Here is a 14,590-nt window from a genome sequence, read left to right as displayed (position 1 = left end):
TAAAATGAAAAGATATAAAAATGAGCTTTGTTTAAAAAACTGGATAAAATACTCAAAACATCAAAGTGGATCAAATCATAAAAACATTCAGGAGGTGGGTGAAATCAAAAAATTAAAGATGTGTATGAAATCATTATAGCATGAATGAGGTGAATGAAATCATCAAGCAATTCAGGAGATTAAGTGGAAAAACTTTTTTAAAACATGAAACTTGCTCTTATAGTTATTATATATTTATTCAAAAAGAAAAAGTTTTTAGTATCAAGTGCTCACTGTTATTCAAGAAGAATTTAAAGTTTTTAGTATCAAGTGCTCACTGTTAAAAAATATAATTTTATTATATATTTATTCAAGAAGAATTTAAAGTTTTTAGTATCAAGTGCTCACTGTTAAAAAATATAATTTTATTATATATTTATTCAAGAAGAATTTAAAGTTTTTAGTATCAAGTGCTCACTGTTAAAAATATAATTTTATTATAAGAATTTTCACTAATATCAAGTGCTCATCAGAATTCCTTTTATATTTTTGATAAAATTTTAAATCTCGACCTAACGTCAGTTACTCATACTTCAGACTTAATGTTATTCAGATGCATACTTAAAAATTGAACTTCATGGTTGAAATTTAAGATTTCTTTTTTTCTTTTAATATTAAGAAGACAGTAATCTTTCATATTCTGAGAAAGAAAAATTTATTTGGAAAATTGGAAAAAGATATTTGGAAATTGAAAAAAGGAATATTAAACCAAATTTAAGCAGCTCAAAAATATGGAATATAAAAATCCACTTTTGAACAGTGTAAATAGAAACTATTTTAGACTTGTAAATGTGGTAAAATTCATCAAGAAGACCATTTAAATTTGAGTTGATATGATTTTAAATGCGAATTTATGCAATTGTCTGTAATATAAAAATCGAAAACTAAATTAATTGTTTTATATATAAAAAAGAAAATACAATAATTAAATGCATACATTCATTTAATTTATCACACACACATGTGTGTGTGTTCATTTTATTACTATTTGAAATAAAATGACTTTATTTTAACACCTTTTATTTTTTCGATATATATATAATGGAATTCAAACTAACATGCACTGCGTGGTATTGCATAATGCTTAAAAATATTGCATAATGCTATTAAAAAAATTAAACTACAAGAATATGTAAAAATATTTTTAAAATTCCAGTTTAGATGTGTTATTCCTAATTCAAAAAAAAAATCTCCAAAAATATGCATAACTCACGTTACTATATAAAAATATTTGTTGACTCTAAGTACAATTTCTATTGTTGCACCCTTTTTATAGAGACCTTAAATTAACTTTTACTATTTTTAAAAAAAATAGTAAAAGTAAGTTTAAAATAACATATAAAATAAGTAAAAAATATTATAGTATAAAAATATAAATATTTTATATTATAATATTAGATTATAATATATTCCGAAAAAGCATTTAACCAGAAATTTCACGTCTCCTTCCTTACAAATTTGACCGGAGCCGGCATTGAACCTTGGATCTTTAGGATCTTTAGAACCACTGCACCACGGCTGCCTAAAATAGTTTTAAGAAAATTGATTTTTAAATAAAGTTTATCAAGATCATATTTTAAAATATTATTGAATGTAATAAAAAAATGTATATTAATAAAAATGAATAAATAAAGGTATGCAATTATACCTTTATAAAACCTTGTAAAAAAAAAAAAAGGTAATGAAAATTTAAAAAGATTGATTTGATTTTTTCTGTCACTGACAAACACGTTTTATTTTTGAAGTATAAACGTAATTTATTTATTAAATTATAATTAAAATAAGAAACTTTGCATTAGTTTGTTGAAATAATTAAAGCTATAACTAAAAAATATTTGATTCATGTGTTAAATACTTGCAGTTTTTTTTTTAGTTTGGTACAACATTATCTTATATCATCTGGTGGAAAGCCGTAACATTTAAACTGTTTATTTTGTCTCGAATTATCGGAGGTTTAGCGAAAGGATCAGTGCTACTTTGTACTACAATGATGTCAGATATCACGACTAAAGAAAACAGAGGAAAAGGAATGGTATGTGTATATGCAGAATGAAATAATGTACAAGAATGTATTTTATAAGTGTTGCCACATAATTTTCTTTGAGATTTTTTAAATAGCTCACAATATTTTTTTTTTAACATTTTTCTTTTAGGTTTTTGTTGGCTTATCATTTTCATTAGCATTCATAAGTGGTCCTTTAATAGGTGCTTATTTTGCATCACAACACAGAGATAAACTAGCTGAATCATTTGAAAAACCTGCTATTGTTTCCATAGGTTTTCAACTTGTATCAATTTTTATTACAGTTTTTTTTTTGAAAGACACACTTTTATCTAAAGTAAGTGCATTTTGATCAAACACTATTTTGAGATTATGTACTATGTTGGATCATATATAATTAAATAACTGTACTTGATCAATTATATAAAAGTTTATATTATGGAATTTATCTTGATTGGTTAAAGCTCAATGAATACAAATATTTCTTTCTCATCTCAGATCTTATATATTATGTGTGTGTGTGTGTGTGTGTGTGTGTGTGTGTGTATGTGTGTATATATATATTCTGGAGAACAATTTTGTATATATATATATATATATATATATATATATATATATATATATATATATATATATATATATATATATATATATATATATATATAGTATATATATATATATATATATATATATATATATATATATATATATATATATGTATATATATATATATATACACATATACACACATACATCTATTATTTTTGTACATTATGTGTAAAGAATTATTTTGTTTAAAAAATGTTTAGTATTACTTTTTTAGTTATCTATAAGTGATGGTTTAAAAAAAGTAATAAAGTTGGTTAATCCATTCAGTTTATTTAATTTTTCATCATCAAAAGAGTGTAAGTCAATATTTTATTTTTATTTTAAAATATTTAGTTTACATTTTAAAAACTTTTTCTAAATTACTTTTTTTTTTAATCCTGATTCACTCCCAACAAGGCTGCAAGCAACCACTATTAAATTGGGAGTTACTAGAAAAAAAGAATAGAGTTATAAAGCAAGGAAACAGTTGACGGAAGACTTGAAAAGTTATAGGTTATATGAGTCAGGAAAGCATGAAGATTGGAGAGAGTTCCAAAAGGTTGAAGTGCGGGGAAAAAACTAGACAAAAGTTTTTAAGCATGCAGGGACAGATATAGTAAAAGAATGAGACTTTGCTGAATGACAAGTCAAGCAAGAATGAGATTTAGTTGATGGAACTAGAGATAATAGCTTCTTTGAGCAGCAACCATGATAGTATTTATAGAAAAGAGAAAGTGATACAACAATGGTAAAGAGGCTCAAGCCTAGCAGATATAACGGGTCAAACTACATTTACAATGCGTTTTTGGACCTTGTCAGGAAGAGAAAGAGCATCTTAAAAGAACCAGCCCTAATATGAATTGAAGAATATGAATAAAGAATGGAATCAGGAGTAAGAAAATAGCAAGCATGATTAATAGAAGCAATCTTAGCAGATGTTAATTTAGCAGTTGATTGTATATATGGTTTCCATGAAAGGTTAGTAATAAACATTAATCCAAGACTTAAAGAAGAGGACTCAGTGAGAGGATTGGCATACATTAATATAGGAATATTGACAGTACTGCGGTAGTTGTTTGCATTAAATAAATTAAATTAAATGAGTTTTTTTGGAGTTAAAATTTGCAAGCCACTGTGAGCCCCAATCTTTTACAGAAGTAAGATCAGATTCAAGATCGGCTGCCTGTTCTAAGCGATTGAAAAGAGAAGACTTTTTGTCAAGACAGGAGTATTAAGTTGAGTCATCAGCAAAAAGAGCTACTTTCAATGTAAGGTTGTCGGGAAGATCATTAATGTAGATAAAAAACAAAATAGGATCAAGTATAGAGCCTTGAGGTACCTCAGAAGTTTAGTGAGAATCGAAGAGAGTTCTGGAGAACAATTTTGTAAGACTATGACAGGAACGTTGTCTGGACCACAAAACATAAAAGAGTTTAATTGAGATATGACTTTAGCAAAGAAAGCTGGAGTGATTTGAATGTCTAACAATGAGTTAACCTGTTTAATTGAAATGGAAGGAATGGCCATAAGATTCAAGAGTCGAATTAGAAGTAAAGTTCTTTGCAAATAGTTCTACTCTATCCTTGGGAGAGGCAATAAGGTCAGTTCCATGAATGAGAGATGGAATATTAGACCTATCCTTGTTAGTAATGAGATAAGATATGAAATTTAGTGAACTGAGAATAATGGACCTTAGCATCAGACAGCACCTTTTTACATTGATTTCTTGCAATAACAAATAGCCGTTTGTTCTCAAGAGAGTTGTTCTTTTTAAAAAGATGAATTACAATTAGATATAGCAGCTGCACAAGAAGATGAAAACCATGGAGTAGAATGAGGCTTGATTTGGAACTGATGAGAAGGAATAAGAACTTCCATTCCTGCCTGAATCCAAGAAGTTATGCAGGAGGTGCATTATTAGCTAAGAGATAAAAGACATCAGCCCAGGGAGAGTATCACAAAAAGAATCCCAGTCAACTTTAGCGTAGTACTAAGTAGTGCGATGGTAGAGTGAGTCCAAAAAGGAAGTACAAGATGTAAGATTTAAAGAGATTATTGCATGGTCAGAATTGCCTAAGGGAGAAAAAGGAGAAACTGAATGCAAGCTAGGATCAGAGACAAGACATAAATCGAGAAATGAAAGTAAATGATTAGGGTTATAAGGAAAATGAGTCATAAAGTTAACTATCTGAGTAAGATATAGAGAAATGCAGAAGTGATAGGTTTTAGTGCCAGCAGGGTCAGTTGTGTTAGAGTGTAATGAGAATTAAAGTCACCAATAACAAAAATATTGGCAGAGTGGTAAATAGAGAGGGCATGGTCAGTTTGAATTCAAAAGATGCAGTTTTGGGAAGAAGGAGAATAATAAAGAACAAAAAGAAGGTGATAGAGCGAAGAGGTGCTAAGCAGAAGCAAATAAAAGAATGGTCAAATGATTCAAACCTGGTTTCACCACAAAGAGATGAGTTGATGTGTATGTATACCCCAAGCTAAGCATGTGACTATTGACTATTTATTAAATTTGTCTCACTAAGAGCAAGCAAGTCTGGTGAATTTTTTAAGGGGTAAGATTGAACTGATGGAAGGTTGATTGTAGACCACCAATATTTGTAAAAGATATATTAAAACAGGTGTTAGGGATGGTTTTTTATGTTTTATATTTTGGGTTACTTTTTGGCATGATTTAAGTTTAAAGAGAACTTGACTCATTTATAGATAGAGCACAGCCTTTTAAGCAATGAGCTATGCAATGTCTCGGTCCTGTTAATTAACCCTAAGTCATCACATAGGGCTCCTTATGCGGCCTCAACAATGCACATCAAAAGCATTAACAGGGACATCACCGATGAGCAACATGACTCTGTTATAACTCTGACATTTTGCAGCTGTTGGCTGAATCAGCTTCTTTTAGAGCTACCATAGAGTTTGGGAACCCTTACTATCAGCCGGCCTCAGAACTATTGAGCTTAGTTTTAGAGTTGTACCCTCATAGGAGATAACAGGAAGAGTTGCATAACCACTATCAAGGAGGCATAAATAAAAACCTATAAGTAGAGTCAGGAAGTTCCAACATTCATCATCATAAGCAAGTAACAATGTAACACAAGTTTATATCTACGCCAGCCTAATAGATAGTAAAAGGGTTCAAGGCTGGTTAGTAGAATTATTCTGTTTACCCTTAAAGTCTTTGTCTAGGAGGCCTTCTACAAGACATTAGCTGGATATAATTAGCATCTGCCCAAGATGAGTATTTATATTGAGACACAATCTCTAGCCTTTACTCAACCAAGAGCCTCAAGGCAGGGAAATTTTAGTTGGATGCAGTTAACATCAGCCCAAGATGAGTATTTTTATTGAGACACCATCTCTTGCCTTTACTCAACCATGAGCCCAAGGGAAGAGGATTTTTAAGTTAGAGTTTGTTTCTCTTAGTTGTTTTGCCTAAAAAAGCACACTTTACAAGGCAGCAAGGCATGGTAATACTGGATCACATGATGCCAGTAGCAGGATGATTGTGATGATCCTTAACCTGACCTGACTTGAATTAGCTATAAGGAGCTACATCCTGCAAGCAGTACCTTGAAACATTAGGCATAATCTTTTTTGGAAATGTTTTAGGAAAAACACTACATACAAAATACTCAAAATACACTGCAAAATACTAAAAGTTAAGCTAAGCCCAGGTTTAATAGTTAGAGTAACTAGTTAGTTAATCAGGTCACACTGCATCAAACAGATTTAAACATTTAAACAGAACACAAACATACATAAAGTCTCTCACAGGTGAGTAAACATCACGCCCAAGGTTCAGACAGAACACAAACGTACATATAAGCATAAACAGACAGAACACAAACATACTTAAAGTAACTTACAGATGAATAAACACTACCCCAGAGGTTCAAACAAAACAAAAACATATAAATTAACTTACCGGTGAATGAACGCTGCACCAGAGGTTCAAACAGGAATACATAATACATAAAGTAACTTTGGGTGAATGAAAACTGTGTCAGAGGCTCAAACAGAACACAAACAAAGTAACTTACCGGTGAGTCAACACCACGCCAGAGGTTTAGACAGAACACAAACATACATATAAAGTAGATTACAGGTGAGTTAAAACAGTAACTAAGACGCTTCCAACTATATAAAAGACACACAGAAAATCAATTAAAGAATGACTGATTTTAAATAGTACTGATGACAGGAAGCAAACTCCTTCCAGCCTTTGCTTAGAAAGCAAATCCTATAAGGCAGCAGAACATGGAACAGGTTGCATTGGGTTGCATATTATCAGTAGCAGGGTGATCATGAAGACCATGCACCTGACCTGACTTTCTTTAACTATTTATGAAAAGATTGTCATGTAGGCAGCAAAAAAATTACTAAAAATTATAAATCAACAATAAAATAATAGCTAAAATAAAATATAAAATATTTATTACAATTTGTAATATAAATAAAATATTTTATTGTGATAAATATATTCATAAAATATATATTACAATTTGGGATTACTATTTGAATCGGTGAATGTTAAAAGGGCGGAAGTCCATGTAAACTTTCAAAATTAAAGAAAAACTGCATTTTCCCTGATTTTTGTTATTGGTTTAATAATTTTATTTCTGAAGACGATAATGTTTTTCACCTTCAAAAAAAAATTATTAAAAACAACATTATTAATAGTACTTGATGATTCATGTCATACATTTATCAATCACAGTAGCTTGATAAACAACCAACCTTTCTTTTTCAACCAACCTTGATAAACCAAGCTTTCTAAAGAGATATTGTTTATCAAGCTACTGTGATTGATAAAAATCCTAATCCTAAAGAGAAAAAAAAAAATTTATTTCAGTATCAGTGAGACAAAATTTAAGCTTAGACACGTAAATCATTTAAAATTATTTAATGCCATGAAATGCAGAAATGAAAACCAAGCTTTCTAAGGAGATTTGGAGTTTAAAAGAAAAAAACATAAAACACACAATAAAGTAGAAAGTAAACATTGATTGTTCAAGGGACTAGCGGTCTTTGTAATGCAGTTGCAAGTTCTTGCATTCAAATTTGTATCACTGTGTAAAATCTTTTGGTTATGTGAACTAATTATAGATTTTATGTTTCTCACACAGCTATAACTAACTTTGATTGAATTTCTGTTGAGTATTTTGTAAAATTTATGGTTTACTGGAAAGTGCAGGTCAATTAATGCTAGTTAAACGAATGCCTATTTTTGTTTCCATATTCTGACTAAATCGAGGGTTATACCATATGACTTTTCGCTTTCAATTTTTGTTTTTAGACAAGGTAACTTGAGGTTGGTATTTCAGTTTACAATTATAGCCTCACTTTTTTAAAGCTTCTTTGTAAAGTGGGATAGCATTATAAAAAGTATATATGTGTATATATGTGTGTGGGTATGTGTGTGTATATATACACACACATATACACGTATACACACATATATATTTTAATACAACTTTATATATGTATATATATTTTATAAAGAATGATGTATTTTTTGTATTTAAAAATTCTTTGTTTATTTATTATTCATATACTAAATATTTATTTTTTATACATTTTTTTGAACCACTTTATAATTTAGGTGGAAGTTTTCTAAGACAACTTGCAGTGGTAAACTTTTTGTATCTACTATTTTTTTCTGGTCTGGAGTTTACTTTAACATTTGTTACTCATGAAAGATTTAATTTTACTAGGTATTTTTCTACATTGTTATTTGTTTTACTTATTAGAATTGTTGAGAAGAATACATACAGTAATATATATGTTTTATATTATAGTATGCAACAAGGAAAGTTGCTCTTTTTTTCTGGAGTGGTTATGGTGATTGTTCAAGGTTTTTTTTTTAAATTTTTTTTGTTATTGTTGCATATGAGATAACTTTAATAATTGTCAAGGAAACATGTTTTAAAATATAAATGTGGTTATTTATAAAGGTTATGATAAAAAGGAGTTTGTGTCAACAAGTTTTTGTTTAAAATTTAAAAAAACTTAAAAAATAAAAATAAATATAAAAAATAAACCTATTAAGACTGTTGACCTTTATATGGCAAAATTGTTGGTTTGTTGTTGATTTAAATGTTAATTTATTTTTAATGGTTATTGTTAATGTTGTTCAATTTTGGCTCAAGGTAATATAAAACAAAAAAATTTATTAAGTTTTGCAAAGCAAAAATTTCACGTTTCTCATAATGGAACACTTCAATTGTCATGTCATGTATATATTGCCATAGTTTCATAACAATTAAATATTGTATTAATAGATAAAAAGATATATTTTTATAGCAAAATGAAACTTGCCTAAAATTTTTATTTTAAATTTAGTTTCAAAAGCAAAAACCTAAAAAATTAGAAAAAGTTAATTAAATTTTATTTTTAGATAATTTATTAAAAAGTTTAATTTGCTCTGTACAACAGTTAATTTGCTTTCTACACCAGTTTTCTTTGTTGCATGCATCAGTTTGCAATTTTATTGAATTCAAATTAAGTTATCAGTTTTAAACCAAGTTTGAATTAACATGGCAAATCAAACATCAAGTTAACATGACTAGGAATTGATAAGGATATTTTTAAAAAATAATCAGTTTACACAAAAAATAGTTTGTACTGAAATCAAGTTATATGTTGATAAAAGTTAATCAATGTTTTTGATAAACCTATTTAAAATGTTTTAAACTTTATTGGTTTTTACTTAAATTTTGCAAAAAGTAAAATTGATAAAATTATTTAAAATATTTTTAAAATAGTTGAATTTATATTTATAACTAATAATTTGAAAAAGAATTTCTTCTTAAAAGATTCCTTTCCTCACCTGCTTGATTCTTATGTTGTTTAAAAAATTTTTATTATACTTTCGCATTTTTTGCTAATGAAAAATACATTTTTTATATCTATTTTTGTTAGTCTAATTATTATAATTTTTTATTTTTGTTCATTTATTTATAAAAATGGATATATTTATAGAAATATAAAAATATTTATTTTAGAATATAACCCTAACCCTAAGTATTTACTAACTAACTTTTGACAAATAGCTGGAACAAGTGAGGAGTTGATGCATTGATTTTACAATATTTTGTTGATTTTTTAAAAATATATAACGGAGCATATATCACAAACAGCAGCCTTTATATTTAATAACATATTTAAAATACCAAAATCAGATGCTGAAAGATCGAAAGCATATAGAGCAAGAAACAGAAAGGCTTTGTTAGAAAAAGAAAGAAAGAGAAGTTATCTAAGGCGGCAGTTATTGACACCAAAAAAAGAAAACAAACAAAAAAATCAAGGGAAGGTTCGCAACCAAAGGCTAAGAATGAAAAAAAAACTTGATTTCAATACTAACGTCTAAATTTTACGCAAGACAATTCTTATAACTGCAAATCGTCAATGAGAAAGGCATTAAACAAGTATTTATTATTTTAACATATATTTTTAAATATAGTTGCTTACACATAATTTGGTTTTTTTTATATCAAATAACATTTTTAGGACAAAACAGGCTCTTCCAAAGTCTCCAAATAAAAGACGATCTATTGTAAAGCAGTTGGGTGCTGAATATGGCCTATGCACTGCTAAAGAAACACATAACGTTCACTTCACATCAGAAGAAATTGAAAAAGTAAAAGTATTTTATGAAAGAGAAGATATATCAGTTATGTCTCCTGGAAGAAAAGATTATATGAAAATCGGTGGAGAAAAAGTTCAAAAGCGCTACTTAGTTATGAATTTAAATGAGCTGCATCAGCTGTATTGTGAGGAGAGTGCTAGCTAAACAATTAAATTGAGTAAGTTTTGTGAATAAAGGCCTACATACATTCTTACGTGCAAAGATACACCACTTGAAACATGTGGTTGTATTTATCACAGTAATTTTACTTATTTGTGTGCTGCTTTGGCAAGTAAAATACCTTTTCCATTGTATTGTAATAAATGGTTAGAAAATTATGTATTGTGCAAGCCCCCAATGTATTGATGTTGGGTAATGAAATTTTCATTGTGCTGTGATAGTTAACTATTGAAAGTTTCTTTGCCCAAAAATGGAGATATGGATACCTTAATCACCTATAGTTGGTGGATTAAAGAAGATCATCTGTGTACTCAGTCAACATAAAAAAAACATTAAAGTATTTTTAAACATTTCCACACCAGTCTGAGCAATATCGCAGTCAAAAAGAAAATCTCGAACCAGATCAAATTTTGATACACTTTGATTATTCACAAAACTGTACATGTGGTACATCAGGATGTTGTTCAAGCTGCTTATTAGTCGCAGTCAACTATTACCTTGTTTACAGTTGTAACCTATAGTTAACAATTAGAGCTAAAATCAGTTGTAATAATATCCGACGATAATGATAAAACAAAATGCGCCACTACTACATACTTAAGTGAAATGACCTCTATTGCATTGATTATATAAAAAAAGTTATATTATGGATTGATGGTCCATACACACAATTCAAAAATAGATACATGGTCAAATTCATAAAACATTGCTCTGTGAAATATCATTTTCAAAGTATAAAATGGAACTTTTTTGCTACCTCTCACAGTAAAGGAGCAGTTGATGGAGTAGGAGGGTCATTAAAGCGGTTTGTTTGGAACAGGGTAAAAATCTTGGGAAGTGGTTGTCTTAAACACTAAAGGCTTTCTCTTAGCATCAAATGAGTGCAAAACTTATGTTAGACTTATCAACACAGATGATATTAATCTAAGGTGGGCTTAATAGCTGATAAAATATAAAATAAGAAGCAAAAGCCATTACAAATATTACCAAAATGCATTTCTGGCAAGTAAAAAATGGAAAGTTTTTGGTTTCAAAATTCTCTAATATTTTGTAATTGGGTTGCGGAACAATTTTAAAATTTATATATTAGTAAAAAAAATTTACTTGTCTAAGATATTTTTTTTCTATATTGGATTCCCGGCTCCGCAAAACATTTGCGAGGCGTATGAAAATACATTCTCCTAGATATTGAGTTGTACTAAATGGAGTTAGTAAAACAAAAAAAATAGGGAGCATAAATAGCATTAAGCGTTTGTTGCCTACTCCAAATAAAACGATCCCAGTATTGGAGAACCATCATGAATAACCTTGAAAATATTATAAAGTTCATATTTTTTAACATAATTTAATTGGTTTTTATAATCATTCATCTTTTTTTATGTCATTCATTACGTTATTTGTTGTTTTTCATTTTTGGCTTTTTCGTTACGACCATCACAGTTACGACCATCAAGACATAAAACTTAATAAAATTCTTGGAAAACATCAAGCAAAAACTATGAAACTCACCATATAGTAAGTTCAATGTGTAGTTAAAGAACACAGCAAATGATTTTTTTTTCACTGTGTAAATGGCTGCATAAAGATTGACAAGGTTTATTTGTTTAGATTTGTCAAAAAGTTAATGTTCAACTTATTTGAAAAATCAACTCAACGACCGGCACGCTAAATTGAGTTGATTTTTCAAATAAGTTGAACGCTTGAATGATTTAACTTTTGCATTCTAAATTATATAATAGTATTTAACATTTCTGGAAATTTTCATGTAAATACCATTCTTGGTCAATTTTTAATGGCTAAAAGAGCGTCAAATGTTACGACCATCACTTGCATGGAATTGCCCATTTATATATTTATATATATATATATATATATATATATATATATATATATATATATATATATATATATATATATATATATATATATATATATATATATATATACAAAAACACTATTAGACACAGCTTTTCTACTTAAAAGTTTTTTATTTTTGACCTAAAACATCAATTTTATAAATTTTAACTGCACCTTATAGCGCTATTTTATAAATATATATATATATATATATATATATATATATATATATATATATATATATATATATATATATATATATATATATATATATATATATATATATATAAAATAGAGTTATACATACACTATAGCATATTTATGTAAGCATTCACTCTTATTTTTTTGCTTATCTAAATTGATACAGCTTTTTTAGAAAAAAAAAGAAAAAGTGATGAATAATAAAAGAAAAGATTGCTCCCCATGCCAAACACTCAGTCGAAGTAGCAGCTCTCCGCTGCGAGTCGGGCTATTTGTCAGTCGATGTATGTACTATAGCCCCCAACAGCAGGCTATTTTAGTATGACGTCACAATGCTCACCTTAATCAGCAATATTAGATATACATGTATATATATATATATATATATACATATATATATATATATATATATATATATATATATATATATATATATATATATATATATAATATATATATATATATATATATATATATATTTATATATATATATATATATATATATATATATATATATATATATATATATATATATATATATATATATATATATATATATATATATATATATATATATATATATATATATATATATATATAATATAACCAAAGCGCTATTTAGATGCACTCAAAATATGTAAAATTGCTGTTTAAAATTGTGTTCAAAAAAAAAAAACTTATAAGTAGAATAAGTGCATCTAATAGCGCTCTAGTATATATATATATATATATATATATATAATATATATATATATATATATATATATATATATATATATATATATATATATATATATGTATGATTAGTTTATTATCAAAGTGTGGTATGAGCAATTTTGTCAAAAATTGTGACTTAAATATATGTAATTTAAAAAATTTATTAGGTGGCTATGTTCGTAGAATAAAACTCAACAAAGAAAAGAATGCTATTGTTCAGGTTTGCTTATATTTGTATATTGTAATATAAATAATTTTACAAGTTTAATTTATTTTTAAATTTATTAAGGAAACTTAATTATTAAGAGTTTTTAGAGAATTGAAAATTTGAGATTTAACTTTTTATAGTAAAACATCTAGTAAAAACAAAATAAACCAATTTTGTTCTTTCATTTTAACAATGGTTGTGGACAAATCATGAAAAGCCGAGAAATGGTTCCATTAAAATGTTTTTCATAATAAAGTTTTTGACAATGTTGCAATTGATCCATTAAAATGTATAGTTTATTTGTTTCTACACATAAATTGCACATTTTGTTTAACTGCTTTAAAGTTGATACAAAAAACTAATTTTTTATTAACAACAAGAATTGTTCACATAGCTCATTGTTTATTAATTTATTGTTTATTAACAAAAAGAATTGTTCAAATAGCTCATCATTTTTCTGTAATTAATAATTCAAAGGAGAGGTTGGAATACTTTTAAGATTAAATAACTTATCATGACTACCATTTTTCTCGATGTATATTTTTCGTATATATTATCTTGCTAATGACAACAACATTGACAGGCTAGTTAGGGTCAATTTTACAAACTTTTTATTAATTACTTTTCTAAACAAGAAAATCTCTAATAATTTTCATTAAATTGAGAAAATTATCAGAAATATTAGAAATTTTTATAAAAATTTTAAAAAAATTTTATAAATTAGAAAAACACTAGATGCTTTAGTTTTTACCATTTAATGGGATTTAGTTTTTTCATCCTCAATACCTAGTTATTGCATAGCTAACCAATTTATTTTAGGTTTCACAAGACATTAGGGGATTTTAAATGGTTTGCAATTAGAAAAAAATAGTTCATCTACTCAATTTATTTTTTGCAGTTGAATTAAGATCCCTAAGCCATTTCAAATATTCATAAAATCTTTTTATCTCCAAATACAAGCTACCATGATATGTCATCTAAATCCTAAATTCTTTCAGATTATAACGATCTCTTTTTGGGTTCATATCCATTAATGCTTTCTGATAATGTGCTTAAACAAGTCATTAAAAATTTCAAAGTTTCCTGACAATCTGCATTTACAATTGATTTTAGCATTTTCTACTTCTGTTTTTTGTAATTTTGAATTTAGTTGAAATGCTAC

At 27.3% G+C, this 14,590-nt stretch overlaps 1 protein-coding gene across 5 annotated transcripts in view; it reads left to right on the top strand.

Annotated features, from left to right (window-relative positions):
* The window catches only part of LOC100200767 (major facilitator superfamily domain-containing protein 10), a 33,470-nt gene that overhangs the window by 11,274 nt on the left and 7,606 nt on the right, over positions 1 to 14,590 (top strand). For 4 of the 5 annotated variants that reach the window (XR_010637636.1, XM_065793543.1, XM_065793542.1 and 1 more), the window contains exons 3-8: positions 1,913 to 2,071; positions 2,193 to 2,378; positions 2,865 to 2,946; positions 8,241 to 8,352; positions 8,437 to 8,492; positions 13,388 to 13,440. Coding sequence is in view for 3 of the 5 variants with exons in the window: in XM_065793543.1 (XP_065649615.1) it covers positions 1,913 to 2,071; positions 2,193 to 2,378; positions 2,865 to 2,946; positions 8,241 to 8,352; positions 8,437 to 8,492; positions 13,388 to 13,440 (648 nt within the window). In the remaining 2 variants the exon portion in view is untranslated. Of the gene's footprint in view, positions 1 to 1,912; positions 2,072 to 2,192; positions 2,379 to 2,864; positions 2,947 to 8,240; positions 8,353 to 8,436; positions 8,493 to 13,387; positions 13,441 to 14,590 lie in introns of those variants that run through there. The other variant, XR_010637635.1, reaches the window with a different exon arrangement.

Source organism: Hydra vulgaris, chromosome 03 (assembly GCF_038396675.1).
Source record: "Hydra vulgaris chromosome 03, alternate assembly HydraT2T_AEP".
NCBI classification, from domain to species: Eukaryota; Metazoa; Cnidaria; class Hydrozoa; order Anthoathecata; family Hydridae; genus Hydra; species Hydra vulgaris.
Note: the sequence above shows the minus strand (reverse complement) of the source record. Positions and strands in the feature narration are given on the sequence as shown.